This window comes from Salmo salar, chromosome ssa10 (assembly GCF_905237065.1).
Source record: "Salmo salar chromosome ssa10, Ssal_v3.1, whole genome shotgun sequence".
NCBI lineage: Eukaryota > Metazoa > Chordata > Actinopteri > Salmoniformes > Salmonidae > Salmo > Salmo salar.
The window spans coordinates 105,613,558-105,638,785 of NC_059451.1; the positions used below are offsets into that span (position 1 = coordinate 105,613,558).

At 44.5% G+C, this 25,228-nt stretch overlaps 1 protein-coding gene across 3 annotated transcripts in view; it reads right to left on the reverse strand.

Moving 5' to 3' along the window:
* Positions 1-25,228, reverse strand: part of LOC106561385 (tetraspanin-9) — a 308,734-nt gene that overhangs the window by 26,127 nt on the left and 257,379 nt on the right. For 2 of the 3 annotated variants that reach the window (XM_014125280.2, XM_014125279.2), the window contains 2 exons: positions 8,500-8,691; positions 3,416-3,490 (listed from right to left, as the gene is read on the reverse strand). In XM_014125280.2, the coding sequence (XP_013980755.1) occupies positions 3,416-3,490; positions 8,500-8,691 (267 nt within the window). The remainder of the gene's footprint in view (positions 1-3,415; positions 3,491-8,499; positions 8,692-25,228) is intronic. The other variant, XM_045688331.1, reaches the window with a different exon arrangement.

A 25,228-nucleotide genomic window follows, 5' to 3' on the forward strand; every position in this document is an offset into this window, starting at 1 on the left:
ACACCATTATCACAGAAACCCTAGACCCACTCCAATTTGCATATCGTCCCAACAGATACACAGATGATGCAATCTCTATTGCACTCCACACTGTCCTTTCCCATCTGAACAAAAGGAGCACATACGTGACAAATGCTATTCATTGACTACAGCTCAGCATTCAACACTATAGTGCCCTCATCACTAAGCTAAGGACCCTGGGACTAAACACCTCCCTCTGCAACTCAATCCTGGACTTCCTGACGACACATCTGCCACGCTGATCCTCAACACGGGGGCCCCTCAGGGATGCGTGCTCAGTCACTTCCTGTACTCCTTATTTACTCATGACTGCATGGCCAGGCATGACTCCAACACCATCATTAAGTTTGCAGACCATACAACAGTGGTAGGCCTGATCACAGACAACGATGAGACAGTCTTTAAAGACGAGGTCAGAGACCTGGCCGTGTGGTGCCAGGATAACAACCTCTCCCTCAACGTGATCAACACAAAGGAGATGATTTTGGACTACAGGAAAAGGAGTACTGAGCATGCACCCATTCTCATCGACAGGGCTGTAGTTGAGCAGATTGAGAGATTCAAGTTCCTCGGTGTCCACATCACCAACAAACTATCATGGTCCAAACACACCAAGACAAGTGAAAAGGGCACGACATCACCTATTCCCCCTCAGGAGACTGAAAAAATTTGGCTGATCCTCAAACGGTTCTACAGCTGCACCATCGAGAGCATCCTGACTGGTTGCATCACTGCCTCCGACCGCAAGGCACTACAGAGGGCAGTCCATACGGCCCAGTACATCACTGGGGCCAAGCTTCCTGCCATCCAGGACCTCTATACCAGGAGGTGTCAGAGGGATAAAAATTGTCAAAGACTCCAGCCACCCTAATCATAGACTGTTTTCTCTGCTACCGCACGACAAGCGGTACCAGAGCGCCAAGTCTAGGTCCAAAAGGCTTCTTAACAGCGTCTACCCCCAAGCCATAAGACTCCTGAACTGGCTACCCAGACTATTTGCACCCCCCCCCACCTACTCTCTGTTTATTATCCATGCATAGTTATTTTTGTTATTTTTTTACTTATCTATTTTTTACACTTATTTTTCTTAACGGCATTGTTGGTTAAGGGCTTGTAATTAACCATTTCACCGTAAGGACCTGTTGTATTTGCCGCATATGAGAAGTAAAATTAGATTTGATTTGCATCATGTATGGTTCACAGCTCATAGGGTCTTACTGGAGGCATGTATACTGTAGGTCTAAAAAGGGCCTAAAATGGCCACTTTCATCATGCTTTTCAAAAAAATTCATACAAATGTAAAAAGCATGTCAAGCATCCTTCCTCCCAATTAAGTTTCGCTGTGAGAATTGCCAGAACAATCTGAGATACAATTTTATTTTCGGCTACGCTGGCATGGAATCTCCCAATTCTGATGACAAACTTTGTGACTTCTTACAGCTGGGGTAGGTTACCAACCCCCGACCTCAGCCTGAAGCCATTGTTCTGCTGCAGAAGGCCACTTCACACCTATGTGTTAGGGACCGGGTTGCCATGGACCAGAGTCAGCTGACCCCGTCAGCCAATCAGTGGCATATCCTGGGGTTGGAGACACCAGTCTGGCCCTGAACTCTTTTGTTGTCTCCAACAGGCCAGATTGAGACAACCTTTATAAAGTCCTGTCCTCCACCTCAACTCACATCTGGACCCGTGCCACATGAACAATCCTTCTTCTGGAGTCCCTGACCGGTGTTAGTGAGTCTTTGACGAAGCAAGTGTTCTAATAACTGCTTAGGGTTCAGTTGATATACAGTACCAGTCAAAGTACTCATTCAAGGGTTTTTCTTTATTTTAGACAATTTTCTACGTTGCAGAATAATAGTGAAGACATCAAAACGATGAAATAACACATATGGAATCATGTAGTAACCAAAAAAGTGTTAAACAAATCAAAATATATTTTATGAGTCCACATTTTAGATTTTTGGTTCCAACTGCCTTGTCTTTATGAGACGCAGAATAGGTGAACAGATGATTTCCGCATGTGTGGTTCCCACCGGGAAGCATGAAGGAGGTGGTGTGATTGTGTGGGGGTGCTTTGATGGTGTTACTGCCTCTGATTTATTTAGAATTCAAGGCAGACTTGACCAGCATGGCTACCACAGCATTCTGCAGTGATAGGAAAATGACCCAACACACCTCCAGGCTGTGTAAGGGCTATTTGACCAAGAAGGAGAGTGATGGAGTGCTGCATCAGATGACCTGGCCTCCACAATCACCCGACCTCAACCCAATTGAGGTGGTTTGGGATGAGTTGGACCGCAGAGTGAAGGAAAAGCAGCAACAAGTGCTCAGCATATGTGGGAACTCCTTCAACTTCGACTATTGGAAAAGCATTCCAGGTGAAGCTGGTTGAGAGAATGCCAAGAGTGTGCAAAGCTATCATCAAAACAAAGGGTGGCTACTTTGAGGAATCTCAAATATAAAATATATTCTGATTTGTTTAACACTTTTTGGTTACTGCATGATTCCATATGTGTTATTTCATAGTTTTGATGTCTTCACTATTATTCTACAATGTAGAAAATAGTAAAAAAATAAAAATAACTTGAATGAGTAGGTGTGTCCAAACTTTTGACTGGTACTGTCCAAAAATGGATGTAGCAACTACAGATTTCCTCTTAAGTCTATCAAAAGTGTGCGAGTTTGAGCATGTGTCCATTAGGCCTACATATTTATTTTTTATCAGCATGAATTAGATTGAGCAATAAAAGTGATATCCGTATCGCCGTAGACTACACCACTGCTGTCATCCTTACCTCCAAGCGTTTAATTAAGTTGGATAATCTTTGGGTGCCGACAGCAGACGCACCATTGAAAGACATCGGACTATTGCCTACAAAAGCCTATTCCTGCTCTTTTCCCGCGATCCATCAAACACATTTGGTGTGTCATCATAATGGTCTCTGACTTGTGGTAAGACTCCCTCAGGTGGAACAAACTTAAACTTGTGCCTTTTTTCAATGCTGATTTGAATGTCACTGAGAAAACAGAGAAGTGTCAAAGATGTTTTTCGCAAACATCCTTTCTGAATTTAAAAGTAATCATCTAGTTTTTCAAAAATCTGAAATCTGATTACAATATTTTTACTGGTAACGTAATGGATTACACTTACTGTTTTTTGTAATCCTTTACTCCCCAACCCTGATTGTAACCCTGTCTCCTGCTGGTCATTATCAGTCCTCTTGCCAGGACTCTGGGACAGTTGTACCTATTTCAAAGACCACCACTTGGTGGCGCTCTTTTTCATGATCACTGAGAAGTACTCTTGGGCAACTGTAAGGTTTTTCTGGAGTATCATATAATGTATCATAGTCAAACACGGTTAACATGGGGGACATTAAAGCATCCTTACCTTATCTGAATACACAAAGAACAGGATGAGTAGTATCAGCTCTGCCAGCAGTATTATCAGCAAGACAATGAAGAACTGCAAAAGAAAGGAAGATAGGGAGAGGGGGGAGAATAGAGGGAGATGGAGAGATACAGAGGGAGAGAAAGACAGCAAGAGAGGGAGGGAGAGAGATGGAGAGAAGGTGAGTGCCCGAGGGCCAGTGAACATGCGTGGAGGAGGTTTAATTGCTCTACAGATTCATCTCCCACGGACGCAGCCCAGTGCCTCCTCACTCCTTCAACTAAATATTTACTCTGTCCCTTCTTCACAGCATGGGAGCGCAGCAACCGGCAGATTCAGAAATTCAATTTGCGTTCTATTAATTTTGTTATACGTTTATTATTTGTGTCACGGTCTATATGAACAAGGGATCACAGTGAAAATCGCACAGACAGTTGTTTATTGAATCTTTAGGTGGCCAGTTCAGCGTTAGATTGTTTCATTGAATGTTTTGTCTTTTTTTGGCAGGTCCCACAAAGTTTGTTTATCATATTTCCTCCGGGTGTGGAAAGTTTCAGGAACAGCTTGTTTAGACAGAAGGTTAGTGCTCTGATTACGGTGTGTGTGTGTGTGTGTTTGTGTGTGTGCGCGCACGGACGCATACACACTCACTTTCATGTCAACAATGTCGGCCGAGTGTGTCACACATAACAATCTTGCCTTTTGCGATGGGCTCATTCAACTTGTCTAGCCTAGGCGCAAGCTTCCTGATGGAAAAGGTTCTCTGACCTTTATATATTTCAAATAGTTCCAATACGAAGAGAGTCTGTACACAGAACAATTTTACAGATAATATGTCAGGCCGGTACCTCAGATCTGATTGGCCCAAAGAGGGCTAACTCCAATCTGATGTTTCCAAACAGACAGAATTTATCTTCCCAGGTTTGGGAAGGTTTGGGCGAATATCAATCAATCAAATGTATTTATAAAGCCATTTTTACATCAGCAGATGTCACAATGTGCTAAACAGAAACCCAGCCTAAAACCCCAAACAGCAAGCAATGCAGATGCATGAAATACCCATTGAAAATATGAAATACCCATTGGCTCAATATGATACGGCTTAAAGATGCTCTATGCATAAATTACTTGCTAAAATTCTAATAGTTTGCCTGATTTCAGTTTATGTGGCAAAACAAGTATATTATGTAGACAATCATTGTACCATCTAAATCACAGTGAAATATCTTTTCCATAACCAAAAATACTGTGTTATCAGCTGTTTGAAGCTGGTGCACAAAACCAAAAGTAAAAGATGCAAAAACAAAACTGAAGACCCATGTGGCTCATCTGGTAGAGCATGGCACTTGCAATGTTTGACTCCCACGGGGGTGTCACGTCCTGACCAGCAGAGGGAGTAGTTGTTTAGTATTTTTGGTCAGGACGTGGCAGAAATACTGTGTTTTCTGGTATTTCTGTTTCTATGTTGGTCTGTGTGGCTCCCGATCAGGGACAGCTGGTTATCGTTGTTCCTGATTGGGAGTCATATATTAGGAGTGTGTTTGTCACCTGGTTTTTGTGGGTTGTTTTATTTTACACTGCTGAAGTATCTGTATAGCCTGTAAAAACTGTTACTAGTCGTTCTTGTTTATTGTTTTCCCATGTTCACTTTATGCAAATATAATTAAAGATGAGCATACATATCCCGGCTGCGATTTGGTCGATTCAACACGGCTACATTTGAGTTTATTTTATTTTTACAGGGACAGTGCACATCAATCAACGTTTCAGTAAAAGTGCCTGGTTTTAGTCAGCCGGCTAATTTTCAACCGCAGTCCCTGGGCAGGTTATTAAAAACAATTACAATATAGACAATCATTGAACAGTGAGCACACGCAGAGTAACATAGGACAAGCAAGACATAGCATACAGACAGAGCAACATAGGACAAGCAAGATGTAGCATACAGACAGAGCAACATAGAACAAAAAGCAAAATCCATACAAGACAAAATCCATAAAAACAACAAAGTGTGACAGGGGGACCAGTATGAATTAAACTGCATGCACTCACTACTGTAAGTCGATCTGGATAAGACCATCTACAAAATAACTAAAATGTAAGACCGGGAAGCAAGGAAATAGAACAGGTCTACTGCTTCTTAGACTTGCTTTCAATGAGAATGACAGATCTTTAATTTACAGGAAGTTTACATTTTAGTAGACGCTCTTATCCAGAGCGACTTACAGTAGTGAATGCATACATTTCATACATTTTTTTTCCCATACTGGTCCCTCGTGGGAATCGAACCCACAACCCTGGCGTTGCAAACACCATGCTCTACCAACTGAGCCACATGGGACCACATATACTTAGGTTGTAGTCATTAAAACTCGTTTTTCAACCACTCCACAAATTTCTTGTTAACAAACTATAGTTTTGGCAAGTCGGTTAGGACATCTACTTTGTGCATGACACAAGTCATTTTTCCAACAATTGTTAACTGACAGATTATTTCACTTATAATTCACTGTATCACAATTCTAGTGGGTCAGAAGTTTACATTCACTAAGTTGACTGTGCCTTTAAACTGCTTGGAGAATTCCAGAAAATGATGTCACGGCTTTAGAAGCTTCTTATAGGCTAATTGACATAATTTGAGTCAATTGGAGGTGTAGCTGTGGATGTATTTCAAGGCCTACCTTCAAACTCAGTGCCTCTTTGCTTGACATCATGGGAAAATCAAAAGAAATCAGCCAAGACCTCAGAAAAAAAAATTGTAGACCTCCACAAGTCTGGTTCATCCTTGGGAGCAATTTCCAAACGCATGAAGGTACCACGTTCATATGTACAAACAATAGTACGCCAGTATAAACACCATGGGACCATGCAGCCTTCATACCGCTCAGGAAGGAGACGAGTTTTCTAGAGATGAACGCACTTTGGTGCGAAAAGTGCAAATCAATCCCAGAACAACAGCAAAGGACCTTGTGAAGATGCTGGAGGAAACAGGTACAAAAGTATCTATATCCACATTAAAACGAGTCCTATATCGACATAAACTGAAAGGCCGCTCAGCAAGGAAGAAGCCACTGCTCCAAAACCGGCATAAAAAAGCCAGACTACGGTTTGCAACTGCACATGGGGACAAAGATCGTACTTTTTGGAGAAATGTCCTCTGGTCTGATGAAACTAAAATAGAACTGTTTGGCCATAATGACCATAGTTATGTTTGGAGGAAAAAGGGGGAGGCTTGCAAGCTGAAGAACACCATCCCAACCATGAAGCACGGGGGTGGCAGCATCGTGTTGTGGAGGTGCTTTTCTGCAGGAGGGACTGCAGGAGGGACTGGTGCACAAAATAATGGCATCATGAGGCAGGAAAATGATGTGGATATATTGAAGCAACATCTCAAGACATCAGTCAGGAAGTTAAAGCGTGGTCGCAAATGGGTCTTCCAAATGGACAATGACCCCAAGCATACTTACAAAGTTGTGGCAAAATGGCGCAAAGTCAAGGTATTGGAGTGGCCATCACAAAGCCCTGACCTCAATCCTATAGAAATTGTGGGCAGAACTGAAAAAGCGTGTGCGAGCAAGGAGGCCTACAAACCTGACTCAGTTACACCAGCTCTGTCAGGAGGAATGGGCCAAAATTCACCCAACTTATTGTGGGAAGCTTGTGGAAGGCTACCCAAAACGTTTGACCCAAGTTAAACAATTTAAAGACAATGCTACCAAATACTAATTGAGTGTATGTAAACTTCTGACCCACTGGGAATGTGATGAATGAAATGAAAGCTGAAATAAATCATTCTCTCTACTATTATTCTGACATTTCACGTTCTTAAAATAAAGTGTTGATCCTAACTGACCTAAGGAATTCTTACTAGGATTAAATGTCAGGAATTGTGAAAAACTGAGTATAAATGTATTTGGCTAAGGTGTATGTAAACTTCTGACTTCAACTGTACATTTCTATGTGAATTTGGTCGGGGTTGCCCAAAAAGTTACATATTACAGTGATGTGTTATGAAGCCTTTACACCAGAGTTCATTATTTATCACTGTGGTGTTCTAGCAAAGATCCAGGCCCTCCCTCTCTCTTTCAAATTTTTAATCTCTATTTTTGTCTTTCTCTCTTTCCTTCTCTCTATTTCTGTCTTTCTCTCTTTCCATCTCTCTATTTCTGTCTTTCTCTCTTTCCTTCTCTCTATTTCTGTCTCTCTCTTTCCGTCTCTCTATTTCTGTCTCTCTCTCTTTCCGTCTCTCTATTTCTGTCTCTCTCTCTCTTTCTCTCTCGCTCGCTTCATGCTATACAAAATTGTTAAAGCACATAGTGCAGACACAGTGATGTGCTGATGCGGAATATTCAATATGCTTTTAACTGATGTTTGAGATAGCTGCTCCAAGGGATTGGAGGTGTTTGAAAATCCAACTCCCCTCATTTTCAAGTTGATATAAAAAGTTTTGCATTCAGTTATGTAAACCTACACGTGCGTTATCTTTTCCAACTTTGCTATTTAAATAACACTTGAAATAAAACTCTTAAGTTAACAGTTCTCCGGGAACAACATGAGTCTAGACAAACAAGAGTATTCTTTGTATTAAATAATTCAGCGCTCTCTGTTTTTTTTACCAATACAATGAATGTCTAATCTACATAACTCAAGCATGTGACAGCATGTGAAACAAAGGGCCTCACACTGACAATTCTTTCAATCAGGCTGTGACCATGGCCATGGAGGAATGGGAGACTCCCGCCGTGCCTGGCACTCGGGTCTAATTTTATCTGTGAGCCCCAAAGGTTTTTACTGAGGATTCATCTCCCCCGTTGAGCTTGTTAGCCTGACTGCTCTACTGAAGGCTGGTGTGTGTGTGTGTGTGTGTGTGTGTGTGTGTGTGTGTGTGTGTGTGTGTGTGTGTGTGTGTGTGTGTGTGTGTGTGTGTGTGTGTGTGTGTGTGTGTGTGTGTGTGTGTGTGTGTGACTGGGGTACAGAGAGAAATAGATAGAGGGAGAGAAGAAAGACAGAAAGAGAGAGTTGTATATATGTGTGTGTGTTTGTATGTCTGCGTGCGTGCGTGGGCAGGCCAGATCTTAACTCACACTCAGAAGCAGGCACTTGTTCTCCTTGATGGCTCCCAGGCAGCCCAGGAAGCCGGTCACCATGACGATGGTGCCGATGGCGATGACCAGGTTGGCAGCGGAGAGCGACGGGAAGGAGGGTGAGAAGGTGGCAAAGCTGCCCTGGGACACAGACAGCCAGATGCCCACGCCCAGCAGCCCACAGCCACACAACTGCAAAGCAAGAGATACCAGGTAAGAGAGGTTTAAAATAGAAACATCACAAAGACATGTCTGTTCTGAATTAATTGGGGTTGGCAGAAACGGTACACAATGGTACACAGTATGTTGTCGAACCGTTCGGTACGCCCTCTACAGTCCAATCCGCACACGTGAACCACAGAATTACGATATGCCTGTCATTTTCCTATAATTTCCAAAACTTGCTTATTGTGCTGCAGACTACATGCACGTTGTACATTCAGATCCACAGAACCAAACGCGCAGCTTGTGAACAGGCAAGGCAGGCAACTGCTTGGGGCCCCAGGCCGTTAGGAGGCTCCTGATAGCTTACAAACTTTACTCCACAGCAATGTCTCAAAATGTAGCAACTGCAGTGACCGCAACCCCTCGCCCTTAAACAACCTATGGACGATTTGCAATGACATCTCAGTAGGAAACCCCCCTAAAGGGGCCCCATGAAGAAAGGGAAAACTAAAAACAAATATTCTCTCAGCTCCAACCTGACAATGGTGAGCGCTAGTGAGACAGAGAGAAGCAAATTTGAAGAGGCACCGCCGTCTTTCAAATCCGCTGTGTGGGAACATTTTGGATTCAACGGTCAATACGATGACGAGGGTAAGAAGACCGTAAACAAACAAAGTACAGTCTGCAAGCATTGCTTTGCCACCGTCAGCTACTCAAGTGGAAACACTTCTAACATGATGTGTCATTTACGTGGCCATCACCTGGCCGTATCCCTTGCAGGTGGAGCTGGAGCAAGGAGAGTCCACTCGTTAGCCAAAACACAACAATCCCTCGCTGTTGCCTTCCAACAACAATTTGTGACAAATTCAGAAAAACTAAGAAATAACGAAAGCAGTGGGAGTATTCATAGCCAAAGATTTGCAGCCCTATTCGGTGGTTACTGACTCAGGATTTTGTCACCTGATGAAAACAATGTAACCGCGTTACAATGTCACCTCCCGCACACATTTCAGCGGCAAAGTACTTCCCAAACTCTATGAAACATCACGGAGAGAAATTGAAAACATATTGACACAGACACCCTATCTAGCTCTCTCCACTGATAATTGGACCTCCAGACCAACTCAAACGGGGTGGCAGGTAGCCTAGTGGTTAGAGCATTGGGCCAGTAACCGAAAGGTTGCTAGATTGAATCCCTGAGCTGACAAGGTAAAAATCTGTTGTTCTGAACAAGGCAGCTAGGCTGTCGTTGTAAATAAGAATTTGTTCTTAACGGACTATCTTGGTTAAATACATTTTTTTAATAAAAACGCCACCTCACTGTGATGGTTTACTATGTACTGGAAGCTACCTCTCTGTGACGGTTCACTATGTACTGGAAGCTACCTCTCTGTGACGGTTCACTATGTACTGGAAGCTACCTCACTGTGATGGTTCACTATGTACTGGAAGCTACCTCACTGTGGTGGTTCACTATGTACTGGAAGCTACCTCACTGTGATGGTTCACTATGTACTGGAAGCTACCTCACTGTGGTGGTTCACTATGTACTGGAAGCTACCTCACTGTGGTGGTTCACTATGTACTGGAAGCTACCTCACAGTGATGGTTCACTATGTACTGGTTTGGGAGATGAAGAGCTACGTGTTGCAAACTCGTCCCCTGTATGAGAGTCATACAAGTGCAAACTTTTCTTAAATATAAAGATACCGAAACCGTACCGTTACCGTGGCCCACAAACCGTGACACATACCGAACCGTGGGCCCACTGTACCGATGCATCCCTAATATTCACAAATAATGAAAAAATATATATTCATTATGTATTTTCATAGTCTTCACAAAGTACAAATCCAAGCTAAGTGAGCATATAGATATCCTCAGAAAGGCTGAAGCAGTAGGCTGACCACCCTCTATGCACCAGGGGAGGAGAGAACAACTAATCAAGAGCATTTACACCCATTACAGCATATTAACTGATTCTGTTAAGCCAATAAGAGCTCTACCAGTGATTAGGAGCAGAAATGCGTTCCGCCAGTCTGAGCAGCTTACTGGCATAGAACAAACACAGAATTACACACCGGCACCCACATGACACCAACCCCCCCTCCAACCACACACACACCACACTGCAGTCTAGGTTCATAACAATGTAGGGCAGAGGTATTCAACTCTTACCCTACGAGGTCCGGAGACTGCTGGTTTTCTGTTCTACCTGATAATGAATGATAATGGTGTCCCAGGTCAAAATTTGAGTTTGAGGGCTGTAGATGATACAACAGCCCTCTAGGTGGAGCAGTTCCTACCACTGTTGTGTCGTCTGCAAACTTAATGATGGTGTTGGAGTCGTGCCTGGCCATGCAGTCGTGGTTGAACAGGGAGTACAGGAGGGGACTGAGCACGCAACTCTGGGGGTCTCAAGTGGTGAGGATCAGCGTGGCAGATGTGTTGCTACCTACCCTCACCACCTGGGGGCGGCCCGTCAGGAAGTCCAGGATCCAGTTGCAGAGGGAGGTGTTTAGTCCCAGGATCCTTAGCTTAGTGATGAGCTTTGAGGGTACTATGGTGTTGAACGCTGAGCTGTAGTCAATGAATAGCATTCTCACATAAGTGTTCCTTTTGTCCAGGTTGGAAAGGGCAGTGTGGAGTGCAATAGAGATTGCATCATCTGTGGATCGGTTAGAGAGGTATGCAAATTGAAGTGGGTCTAGGGTTTCTGGGATAATGGTGTTAGCCATTACCAGCCTTTCAAAGCACTTCATGGCTACTGACGTGAGTGCTACGGGTCTGTAGTCATTTAGGCAGGTTGCCTTTGTGTTCTTGGGCACAGGGACTGTGGTGGTCTGCTTGAAACATGTTGGTATTACAGACACAATCAGGGACATTTTGAAAATGTCAGTGAAGACACCTGCCAGTTGGTCAGCACATGCCCGGAGCACACGTCCTGGTTATCCGTCTGGCTCCGCAGCCTTGTGAATGTTGACCTGTTTAAAGGTCTTACTCACATTGGCTAGGGAGAGCGTGATCACACAGTCGTCCGGAACAGCTGATGCTCTCATGCATGCCTCAGTGCTGCTTGCCTCGAAGCAAGCATAGAAGTGATTTAGCTCGTCTGGTAGGCTTGTGTCACTGGGCAGCTTGCGGCTGTGCTTCCCTTTGTAGTCTGTAATAGTTTGTAAGCCCTGCCACATAAGACGAGCGTCAGAGCCGGTGTAGTATGATTCAATCTTAGCCCTATATTGACGCTTTGCCTGTTTGATGGTTCATCGCTGGGCATAGTAGGATTTCTTGTAAGCTTCCGGGTTAGAGTCCCGCACCTTGAAAGCAGCAGCTCTACCCTTTAGCTCAGTGCGAATGTTGCCTGTAATCCATGGCTTCTGGTTGGGGTATGTACATACAGTCACTGTGGGGACGACGTCCTCGATGCACTTATTGATAAAGCCAGTGACTGATGTGGTGTACTCTTCAATGCCATCGGAAGAATCCCGGAACATGTTACAGTCTGTGATAGCAAAACAGTCCTGTAGTTTAGCATCTGCTTCATCTGACAACTTTTTTATAGACCGAGTCACTGGTGCTTCCTGCTTTAATTTTTGCTTGTAAGCAGGAATCAGGAGGATCGAGTTGTGGTTGGATTTACCAAATGGACGGCGAGGGAGAGCTTTGTACGCGTCTCTGTGTGTGGAGTACAGGTGATCTAGAATTTTTTTCCCTCTGGATGCACATTTAACATGTTGCTAGAAATTTGGTAGAACTGATTTAAGTTTCCCTGCATTAAAGTTGTCTTGGCTCTAGTGATAAGAGCAGACCGGACAGACACTGGGATGCATCGCAAATGACACCTTGTTCCCTACATAGTGCACTATTTACACAAAAGTGCCATTTGAGACACAGCCTGTGATGTTGGCAAACAGTGATGCGATGCAGCCCGCCATGCCGGCCTCAGTGAAATATAAGCGGAGAGGTAAGTAGTGACATTTTCCCTCTGCCTAATGGAATGAAATATCCCATGCAATCATGTCGTGAATAAGAAATCATAACGAGTTGAAATATGGTTAGACGCCGTGGTAAATCATAGTACCGCAGGCGACTCCTCCCTCCATCCCTCAAATCAGTCACATGCAGATGTTAATGCGAGTGTAGCGAAATGCTTGTGCTTCTAGTTCCAACAGTGCAGTAATATCCAACAAGTAATCTAACAATTTCCCAACAACAATAGATGGTATAAAATACAGTATATACATGTGATATGAGTAATGTAAGATATGTAAACATTATTAAAGTGGCATTATTTAAAGTGGCATCATTTAAAGTGACTAGTGATCCATTTATTGAAGTGGCCAGTGATTGGGTCTCTATGTAGGCAGCAGCTTCTCTGAGTTAGGGATTGCTGTTTAGCAGTCTGATGGCCATAAGATAGAAGCTGTTTTTCAGTCTCTCGGTCCCAGCTTTGATGCACCTGTACTGACCTCGCCTTCTGGATGGTAGCAGTGGGAACAGGCAGTGGCTCCGTTGGTTGTTGTCCTTGATGATCTTTTTGGCCTTGACATCGGGTGCTGTAGGTGTCATGGAGGGTAGGTAGTTTGCCCCCGGCGATGCATTGTGCAGACCGCACCACCCTCTGGAGAGCCTTGCGGTTGAGGGCGGTGCAGTTGCCATACCAGGCTGTGATACAGCCCGACAGGATGCTTTTAATTGTGCATCTGTAAAAGTTTGTCAGGGTTTTGGGTGAAAAGACACATTTCTTCAGCCTCCTGAGGTTGAAGAGGCTGTTGCGCCTTCTTCACCACACTGTCTGTGTGGGTGGACCATTTCAGTTTGTCTGTGATGTGTACGCCGAGGAACTTAAAACTTTCCACCTTCTCCACTACTGTCCCATCGATGTGGATAGGGGGGTGCTCCCTCTGCTGTTTTCTGAAGTCCACGATCATCTCCTTTGTTTTGTAAATGTTGAGTGCGAGGTTGTTTTCCTGACACCATACTCCGAGTGCCCTCACTTCTTCCCTGTAGGCTGTCTCGTCGTTGTTGGTAATCAAGCTCACTACTGTTGTGTTGTCTGAAAACTTCCTTGTTTGCAGAGGACACTCCCTCCTTCCTTGTGTTCACACCAGTGCTTCCGAACACATTAACGCCTGTCAGCGATATATGAGCGGTGTACTGTACACTAACCAACCTGGAAACCTGCAGCCCAACACTGGAACGCAGGCAAACCTGGACACAATAAATAATGAATCACACGTACCCACAAGCTAAATGAGTTGGTTAATTGGACTGACAAATAGTGCCTTTAATACCTCTAAGCACTGAGCACTTAAAGCCGGCTTACACCCAGAGATGACTAATTGCTCTGTCAGCCTCTCTCAACATCATCGACACCCTCATCTAAGAGCCCCACAAAAGTGTGACTTTACTTTATAGTAAGAAAGAAACAAGTGTCTGAGTTAAAGTAAGCGTCTTCCACACTGCTAGTGTATATGAGTGTGTATGGGAGTGGGGTCTGGGAGGGTTGTGTGATGGTTATGTGAGGGCTGTGTCAAGAGGGGCCGGCCAGAGGGGTAAACTTCTGTCTGCTGCTGATGGTGGTGTCAAGAGACGTCTCAATCCTAATGAGTCCTACGGGGTCTGTAACCATGGCTATATAAACCTGAGTTCAGGTCGTCAACCCCCCCCCGGGGCCTTCTGTTGAGTGGAGGATCACTCTAATTAACCTTTGACATTTCCATTGTGAAGGCTGTGTGGCCTGTGTTTGTGTAGGCTAGAGTCGATGGGAGATGATACCGCTTCATATATACATGGGGGCTACAGGGGGTCTGCATAACCTTTTAAGACCTGAAATGGATGGAAAACACTGTAATAAGTACCTCAGTCCCTTAGCAACAAAAGGTTGCTGAGTTGAAAGTACAGAGATTCTACCACAGAGAATGTGTTGCCAGCGGCCCGATCCTGACTGCCTGACTAAAATTAGACCCTCTAGCATAACAAACAAAAAGGAGAGCTCCTGTGAAGGTTAAAGGATGGAGCGAGAGATGAGTCCATGAAGCCTCAAAGCGAAGTACAGCGTTCGATCCCTCCGGAGCGGCAGATTAGATTGGCCACCCGATGGGCGTCCTATTCAAAGGGACACAGGGAGCATTTGTTCCTTCCCTCAGAAAAACAGCAGTAAAACAAACAACTAACTGCTGTGTGGCTAACAAAGAGAGAGACCAACCCAGGAGTTGTTTGTTTGAATGGCATTAGATCAAGGGAGCCTCAGCTCAGTACGGGGCCTCAAGAATGCTACAGTATAATTGTCACTCTGGATAAGAGCATCTGCTAAATGACTAAAATGTAAATGTAATCTTATCTTAATAATACATAACCAACCACTGGGAGGAGTGAACCAGGAGTCCCCGATTAAACATTGAAAATGAAAATGTCAACTGGAAATGCTGTGAAAGGTCACGTATGTCTTTATGCTGAGTCGATATGAAGATTTCCCAGCTCATGATGCCACTGCCATAGAAATAGAATAAATAAAACGGGCTTTCCCTTTCATGTCAATGGGTCTGTGATGGGTGGAGAGGCGGCCATATTGAGTGTACCTATAGGAGTAAAGCATGCTTTTTTCCGTTCTAATAATTCTCTCTCTATGGCCACAGTTGCTGTTGAGTGAGAGGGTTCATTGCAAGGACATGTAGTGGAGGTACTTGGTACGTTATGAGGGCAGACAGGGTGGACTTACGAGGAGGGAGTGCAGAGACGTTAGCCAGTCCAGGTGGAGGGAGGATCCTGTGCCTAGTTGATTGTGAGTAATACCCGAACGCGTCCAAGTGTGTCTGCTGTAAGTGACTGTGAAGCCATCCAGCCCCCATCCAATCTGTCTGATCTCTGTCTGTGTAATCTCTGTCTCACAATACCACTACTACCTGCCCTAATGTCAAACGTGAACAGATGTTATGGAGGGAAGCCCAGAGTAGAGAACGATTGGTCATTTGACCTTCGATGGTCGTGACTGACCTCAAGCCTGCCAACTGAGATGCTTATCCGGTTTTAATTGGAGACACTAGGCTTGTTTTCACATCCCATCTGTGTGGATCAAATCAAATTTGTTTTGTCACATGCGCCGAATACAACAGGTGTAGACCTTACCATGAAATGCTTACTTACGAGCCCTTAACCAACAATGCAGACTTTTAAAAAAGTAAGAAAAATGTGTGTTTTGTGTGTGTGTCCGTGGACGTGTTTAACTATTCTTGTGGAGACCAGAAGTCCCCACAAGAATAGTAAACAAACAAAAATTTGACCAACTTCCCCACAAGGTCAAATGCTATTTCGTTTAGGGTTAAGGTTAACTTTAGTGTTAGGGTTAGAATTAGGTTTAGGAGCTAGGGTTAGGTTTAGGGTAAGGGTTAAGGTTAGGTTTTTGGGTTATGGTTAGGGTAAGAGTACGGGTTAGAGAAAATAGAATTTTGAATGGGACTGAAATGTGTGTCCCACAAGGTCAGCTGTACAAGACTGTGTGTGTGTGTGTGTGTGTGTGTGTCAGTGTAGTATGTGTGAGAGGGTGGTTAGAGTCCAGTGAGTGTAAATAAAGCCTGTGCAAGAGAGTGCAAAACATTATAATAAATAAGAATAAAATAAGGGGGGGGTCAATGTAAATAGTCCTGGTGGCCATTTTATTAACTGTTCAGCAGTCTTTTGGCTTGGGGGTAGAAGCTGTTAAGGAGCCTTTTGGTCCCAGACTTGGTGTTCCGGTACTACTTGCCGTGCGGTAGCAGAGAGAACAGTCTATGACTTGAGGGGTTGGAGTCTTTGACAATTTCTGGGCCTTCCTCTGACACCACCTAGTACAGAGGTCCTGGATGGCCCCAGTGAAGTACTGGGCAGTAGACACTACCCTCTGTAGCGCCTTAAGGTCAGATGCTGAGCAGTTGCCTTTTTGAGGATCCGGATGCTGAGCAGTTGCCTCCTGAAGGGGAATAGGCATTGTCATGTCCTCTTAACGACTGTGTTGGTGTGTTTGGACCACGATAGGACCTTAGTGATGTGGAGACCAAGGAACTTGAAGCTCTTGACCCTCTCCACTACAGCCCTGTCAATGTAAATCGGGGTGTGCTCAGCCCGCTTTTACCTGAAGTACACAATCAGCTCCTTTGTCTTGCTCACGTTGAGTTGTTGTCCAGGCACCACACTGCCAGGTCTCTGACCTCCTCCCTACATGCTGTCTCAATGTCGTCTGTGATCAGGCCTACCACCGTCACGTCGTCTGCAAACTTAATGATGGTTTTGGAGTCGTGCCTGGCCACTCAGTCATGGGTGAACAGGGAGTACAGGAGAGGACTAAGCACGCACCCCTGATCGGCCCCCGTGTTGAGGGTCAGCATGGCCAGCGATGTGTTGTTGCCTACCCTCACCACCTAAGGGTGGCCCGTCAGGAAGTCCAGGATCCAGTTGTAGAGGAATATGTTTCGTCTCAGGGTCCTTAGCTTAGTGATGAGCTTGGAGGGCACTATGGTGTTAAACACTGAGCTGTAGTCAATGAGCAGCATTCTCATGTAGGTGTTCCTTTTGTCCAGGTGGGAAAGGGCAGTGTGGAGTGCAATAGAGATTGCATCATCTGTGAATCTGTTGGGGCAGTATGCAAATTGGAGTGGATTCAGGGTTTCTTGGATAATGGTGTTGATGTGAGCCATGACCAGCCTTTAAAAGTATTTCATGGCTACGGAGCGGTAGTCATTTAGGCAGGGTACCTTGGCGTTATTGGGTACAGGGACTATGCGTACAGGGACAGCTTGAAACATGTAGCTATTACAGACTAGGTCAGGGAGAGGTTGAAAATGTCAGTGAAGACACAGCTGGTCAGCGCATGCTCGGAGTACGTGTCCTGGTAATCCGTCTGGCCCTGCGGCCTTGTGAATGTTAATCTGTTTAAAGGTCTTACTTACACTGGCTATGGAGAGCGTGATCACACCGTCGTCCGGAACAGATGGTTCTCTCATGCAGGCACGCGTCACTGGGCAGCTTGCGGCTTGGTTTACCTTTGTAATCGATGATTGTTTGCATACCCTGCCACATTCGACGAGTGTCAGAGCCGGTGTATTAGGATTCAATCTTAGTCCAGTATTGATGCTTTGCCTGTTAATGGTTGTCGGAGGGCATAGAGGGATTTCTTATAAGCATTCGGATTAGTGTTCCACTCCTTGAAAGCAGCAGCTCTAGCCTTTAGCTCAGGGTGGATGTAGCTCAGTGCGGATGTTGCCTGTAATCCATGGCTTCTGGTTGAGATATGTATGTACGGTTACTGTGGGTACGACGTCGTCAATGCACTTATTAATGAAGCCGGTGATTGATGTTGTATACTCCTCAATGCCATTGGATGAATCCCGGAACATATTCCAGTCTGTGGTAGCGAAACAGTCCTGTAGTTTAGCATTCGCTTCATCGGACCACTTCCGTATTGAGCGTACTGGTACTTCCAGAATTTTAGCTTGTAAGCAGGAATCAGGAGGATAGAATTATGGTCAGATTTGCCAAATGGAGGGTGAGGGAGAGCTTTGTACGTGTCTGTGTGTGTCAGTGGAGGCTGCTGAGGGGGGAACGGCTCATAATAACGTCCAGAACGGATCAAATGGAATGGCATCATACACCTGGAAACTATATGTTTGATGTATTTGATACCATTCCACCTATTCCACTCCAGTCATTACCACGAGCCCGTTCTGCCCAATTAAGGTGCCACCAACCTCCTGTGCTGTGAGTGGAGTAAAGGTGATCTAGAGGTTTTTTTCCCTAGCTGCACGTGACAGACTGGTAGAAATTTCAGTCTTCCTGCATTAAAGTTCCTGGCCATGAGGAGCTCCGTCTCTGGATGAGCATTTTCTTCTTTGCTTATGGCCTTAAACAGCTCAATGAGTATGGTCTTAGTGCCAGCATCGGTTTGTGCTGGTAAATAGACAGCTATGAAGAATATAGATAAAAACTATTTTGGAAAATATTGTGGTCTACAGCTTATCATGAGGTACTCCAACTTAGGCAAGCAAAACCTTGAGACTTCCTTAATATTATAGATTGCGCACTAGCTGTTGTTGACAAAGTGACACACACCACCCCCCGATCTTACCGGAGGCTTACAGGAGGCTGCTGTTCTGTCTTGCCACTGCATGTAAAAATCCAGCTAACTGTATATTATCCATGTCCTTGTTCAGCCACGATATTACAGTTTTTATTGTCCCGTTAGTAGGATAGTCTCTTCCGTGATTGCACGTTTACCAGTAGAAAAAGGATAAAGGCGGATTATCCACTTGCTGATGCAGTCTCGTCAGGCATCCGGCTCGTCAACCTCTGATGTCCAGAAGCTCTTTTCGGTCATAGGAAACGATGGCGTAAACATTATGTCCCCAAAAAATTAAAACAGTGCAAAAAAGCACACAAAATAGAACGATTATTGGTCAGGCCACATAAAATGCCAGCCATCCCCATTCTTTAACCAATGGATCTCTTATTATTTTACTGTAGGATCTCAAGATACTGCATAACTCAGAGCGGTCATAATCAGACATAATGCACACAAGTGTACAGTAGTTAAAATCCACATGAAAATGATGGACCAAATGTCCTTCCACATGTGAAATAGTTAGATCTTCATCCCACATGGTTCCACATTCCCTAAAGTTATGTGGTAGTAGTCCTGCATTACCATACTTCCAAGTCTTGTTTATCATTAAGCTGGTGGGAGAAGGAAAAGCCTGGAGTCGAGGCTAACTATGTGGGAATAGGGAGCCATATAAGACAAAACCATCGTTTAATGTTGAGATGAAAGTAATGTGCGAGTTGGGTATTTTGGCACCGGCTGCCTCTCTTTGCCGCATGGCAAATCCTGCAGTAATTAACTTTGCATCGAACGGGGCGGAGAGAGAGAGGGGCGCGTTGGGCTCTGACATTCTGTCTTAGCTCCCACAATCCCCTGGCTCCCCGTGCGCGCCCTTGCAGCGACACAGTCTCTCCCATTAAGCCAATGCTGGGAGTGTGTGGGGGCGGTATGCTGCTTTCTACTACTTCTCAGCCAGCGTTAACAAGCTTTTACTGGCTGATGGGGATGTGTTAAAAGTTTTTAGTGCATCATAACATTCAAATATGTACAGCGTTGGCATACAGTGAGCTCCAAAAGTATTGGGACAGTAACAAATTATGAGAAAGTTACATAGGCATAAATATCATACAAGACATGCTAACAAAAAATGTTAGCATGTCTTGAGGGTATGATATTTGTGCATCTGTAACTTTATCACTATCATTATTCACGATTTATTCAGGACTACCCGTAATTATGGTAGCATCCACATTTATCTCTTCATACAAAGACTCAATCATGGACACTCTTACTAACAGTTGTGGCTGCTTTGCGTGATGTATTTGTCTCCAGTTGTCTCTACCTTCTTGCCCTTTGTGCTGTTGTCTATGCCCAATAATGTTTGTACCATGTTTTGTGCTGCTACCATGTTGTGCTTCTGCCATGTTGTGTTGCTACCATGTTCTTGTAATGATTTGTGTTGCTGCCATGCTATGTTGTCGTCTTAGGTCTCTCTTTATGTAGTGATATGTTGTCTCTCCCATCCCCACCTCGCAGGAGGCCTTTTTGCCTTTTGGTAGGCCGTCATTGTAAATAAGAATTTGTTCTTAACTGACTTGCCTAGTTAAATAAAATAATATAAAATAATAATTTAGAAGTGTTAAGAAACATATTCTATTCTTATTTACAATAAAAGTGACTCCAAAATGACACAATATATTATTTACCATTAATTTCTTTTGGGCACAGAATAATCTGAAACACAACCAAAACAAACAGCAAATGCATCCAACAAATGTGTAGAGTCACAAGGTCTATGTAATCATTACGTGCTATGAATGTGGGACCAAATACTAATCTTTTGACTAGTTGAATACACATACATTGCATTCTGAAAATATTCAGACCCCTTGACTTTTTCCACAAAACTGAGCAATCGGGGGAGAAGGGCCTTGGTCAGGGAGGTAGGGAGGTGGCCAAGAACCCCCCAAAAGGCACCTGAAGGATTCTCAGACCATGAGAAACAAGATTCTCTGGTCTGATGAAACCAAGGTTGAACTTGATAAAGCATGGTGGTGGCAGCATCATGCTGTGGGGATGTTTTTCAGTGGCAGGGACTGGGAGACTAGTCAGGATCGAGGGAAAGAAAAGTACAGAGAGATCCTTGATGAAAACCTGCTCCAGAGCGTTCAGGTCCTCAGACTGGGGTGAAGGTTCACCTTCCAACAGGATAATGACCCTAAGCACACAGCCAAGACAACGCAAGAGTGGCTTCGGGACAAGTCTATGAATGTTCTTGAGTGGCCGAGCCAGGGCCCGGAATTTAACCCGATCGAACATAAAGGTGTGCCAAGCTTGTAGCATTATACCCCAAAACACTCTAGGCTGCAATCACTGACAAAGGTGCATCAACAAAGTACTCTGTGAAGGGTCTGAATACTTATGTAAATGTGATATTTCTGTGTTTTTAATTTTTTTTATACACTACCGTTCAAAAGTTTGGGGTCACTTAGAAATGTTCTTGTTTTTGGCAACTTCATTAAATAGTACCTGCAAAACACCCGTCTCAACGTCAACAATGAAGAGGCGACTCCGGGATGCTGCCTTTCTATGCAGAGTTGCAAAGAAAAAGCCATATCTCAGACTGGCCAATAAAAAGAAAAGATTAACATGGGCAAAATAACACAGACACTGGACAGAGGAACTCTGCCTAGAAGGCCAGCCTCCCGGAGTCGCCTCTTCACTGTTGACGTTGAGACTGGTGTTTTGCGGTTACTATTTAATGAAGCTGCCAGTTGAGAACTTGTGAGGAGTCTGTTTCTCAAACTAGACACTCTAATGTACTTGTCCTCTTGCTCAGTTGTGCACCGGGGCCTCACACTCATCTTTCTATTCTGGTTAGAGCCAGTTTGCGCTGTTCTGTGAAGGGAGTAGTACACAGCATTGTACGAGATCTTCAGTTTCTTGGCAATTTCTAGCATTGAATAGCCTTCATTTCTCAGAACAAGAATAGACTGACGAGTTTCAGAAGAAAGGTCTTTGTTTCTGGCCATTTTGTGCCTGTAATCGAACCCACAAATGCTGATGCTTCAGATACTTTACTACTCTAAAGAAGGCCAGTTTGATTGCTTCTTTAATCAGCACCACAGTTTTCAGCTGTGCTGACATAATTGCAAAAGGGTTTTCTAATGATCAATTAACCTTTTAAAATGATAAACTTGGATTAACTAACACAACGTGCCATTGGAACACAGGAGTGATGGTTGTTGATAATGGGCCTCTGTACGCCTATATTCCATAAAAATTCTGCCATTTCCAGCTACAATAGTCATTTACAACATTAACAATGTCTACACTGTATTTCAGATCAATTTGATGTTATTTTAATGGACAAAATAATTGCTTTTCTTTCAAAAACAAGGACATTTCCAAGTGACCCCAAACCTTTGAACAGTAGTGTACATTTGCATTTTTTTTTCTTTGTCCATATGGTATAGTGTGTAGATTGATGACAAAAAATGTAAATGTAATCCATTGTAGAAAAGTCAAGGTGTCTGAATACTTTCTGAATGCACTGTATAAGTGAATTTGTCCCAGTGCTTTTGGTCCCCTAAAGTGTTGTAATTTCTAATTGGTTCACCCGATAAGGATGAATATACCCTCAAATGAAAGCTGACAGTCTGCACTTTACCCTCATAGTCATTGTATTATTTCAAATCCAAAGTGCTGGAATACAGAGCCAAAACAACAAAAAAATGTGTCACTGTCCCAATACCTTTGGAGCTCAATGTATATATACTGTAGGGCTGTACATACAGTATATACTGTACATACACACACATACATGCACATATATATAGGGTGTCAGGTAGCCTAGCGGTTATAGCGTTGGGCCAGTAACCGAAAGGTCGCTGGTTCAAATATGTGGGCTGACAAGGTGAAAAACTTTGTCCTTGTGCCCTTAAGCAAGGCACTTAAACCTAATTTGTTCCAAGGGTGCTGTACTGCTATGGCTGACCCTGTAAAATAACTCATTTCACTGCACCGATCTGGTGTATGTTACAATAAAACATATTTTTATATACACTGCTCAAAAAAATAAAGGGAACACTAAAATAACACATCCTAGATCTGAATGAATGAAATAATCTTATTAAATAATTTTTTCTTTACATAGTTGAATGTGCTGACAACAAAATCACACAAAAATAATCAATGGAAATCCAATTTATCAACCCATGGAGGTCTGGATTTGGAGTCACACTCAAAATTAAAGTGGAAAACCACACTACAGGCTGATCCAACTTTGATGTAATGTCCTTAAAACAAAATGAGGCTCAGTAGTGTGTGTGGCCTCCACGTGCCTGTTTGACCTCCCTACAACGCCTGGGCATGCTCCTGATGAGGTGGCGGATGGTCCCCTGAGGGATCTCCTCCCAGACCTGGACTAAAGCATCCGCCAACCCCTGAACAGTCTGTGGTTCAACGTGGCGTTGGTGGATGGAGCGAGACATGATGTCCCAGATGTGCTCAATTGGATTCAGGTCTGGGGAACGGGCGGGCCAGTCCATAGCATCAATGCCTTCCTCTTGCAGGAACTGCTGACACACTCCAGCCACATGAGGTCTAGCATTGTCTTGCATTAGGAGGAACCCAGGGCCAACCGCACCAGCATATGGTCTCACAAGGGGTCTGAGGATCTCATCTCGGTACCTAATGGCAGTCAGGCTACCTCTGGCGAGCACATGGAGGGCTGTGCGGCCCCCCAAAGAAATGCCACCCCACACCATGACTGACCCACCGCCAAACCGGTCATGCTGGAGGATGTTGCAGGCAGCAGAACGTTCTCCACGGCGTCTCCAGACTCTGTCACGTCTGTCACATGTGCTCAGTGTGAACCTGCTTTCATCTGTGAAGAGCACAGGGCGCCAGTGGCGAATTTGCCAATCTTGGTGTTCTCTGGCAAATGCCAAACGTCCTGCACAGTGTTGGGCTGTAAGCACAACCCCCACATGTGGACGTCGGGCCCTCATACCACCCTCATGGAGTCTGTTTCTGACCGTTTGAGCAGACACATGCACATTTGTGGCCTGCTGGAGGTCATTTTGCAGGGCTCTGGCAGTGCTCCTCCTGCTCCTCCTTGCACAAAGGCGGAGGTAGCGGTCCTGCTGCTGGGTTGTTGCCCTCCTACGGCCTCCTCCACGTCTCCTGATGTACTGGCCTGTCTCCTGGTAGCGCCTCCATGCTCTAGACACTACGCTGACAGACACAGCAAACCTTCTTGCCACAGCTCGCATTGATGTGCCATCCTGGATGAGCTGCACTACCCGAGCCACTTGTGTGGGTTGTAGACTCCGTCTCATGCTACCACTAGAGTGAAAGCACCGCCAGCATTCAAAAGTGACCAAAACATCAGCCAGGAAGCATAGGAACTGAGAAGTGGTCTGTGGTCCCCACCTGCAGAACCACTCCTTTATTGGGGGTGTCTTGCTAATTGCCTATAATTTCCACCTGTTGTCTATTCCATTTGCACAACAGCATGTGACATTTATTGTCAATCAGTGTTGCTTCCTAAGTGGACAGTTTGATTTCACAGAAGTGTGATTGACTATTTTTTTTTGAGCAGTATATATTTCTCGAGATACTTTTAAGTTACTCTACATGACGTTGCTGCCTGAGGTGGGAGAGTGTAGGGGTAGGGAGAGATGCAGTTTATCGAACCGTAGAAGTGAAGGACCTACAGATTTCATAATGGCTAGGAACATTCCATTTTTTTGTTTAAAGGGCTGTAGTACACAATGCCTGCAATAGGCTGGGTTTCTGTACAGCACTTTGAGATATCAGCTGATGTAAGAAGGGCTATATAAATACAGTTGATTTGATTTGAATACATCAAAAGAAAAGATCCAAGTCAATACAAGTCTACAGCTCTTAACATCGAATAGAACTTAGAAATTTGGGGAGATGATAGAAAGAGGACATTGAGTTTCAAGGTTCAGCTGGATGAAAAGGATCCTACGAGGGTACTAAGGAGATATATGACTGCAGGACATGAGAGAGCTCTATTTGACTGGAGGACATGAGAGAGGGCTCTATTTCACTGGAGGACATGAGAGAGGGCTCTATTTGACTAGAGGACATGAGAGAGAGCTCTACTTGACTGGATAAATTGGAGCCCTTCTGTGTGGGTCCTTCTCAATGCTCAAGGTCAGGGTAATTTAAACTGTAGAGACAAATTCACCAGTTGTGAGAAGAGAAAGAGAGGATGGAGAGAGGGAGGAGAGCGAGGGAGAGAGAGAGAGTGAGAGAGGGGGAGAGAGAGGAGAGGAGAAGAGCAAAAAGAAGAAGAGAGGAAGCGAGAGCAGCCCATCTCATCTGGGTGTTTTATCAGGAACCTGCTCAGTGACATGGAGAGCCACGCTACACGGGACGCCACTTCAATCTTCCCCCTCAGCGGTGCAAGCAGGCCAAGCAGGAGGGACGTGACTTGGAGAGGGCCTGAGACTGGCTGAGTGT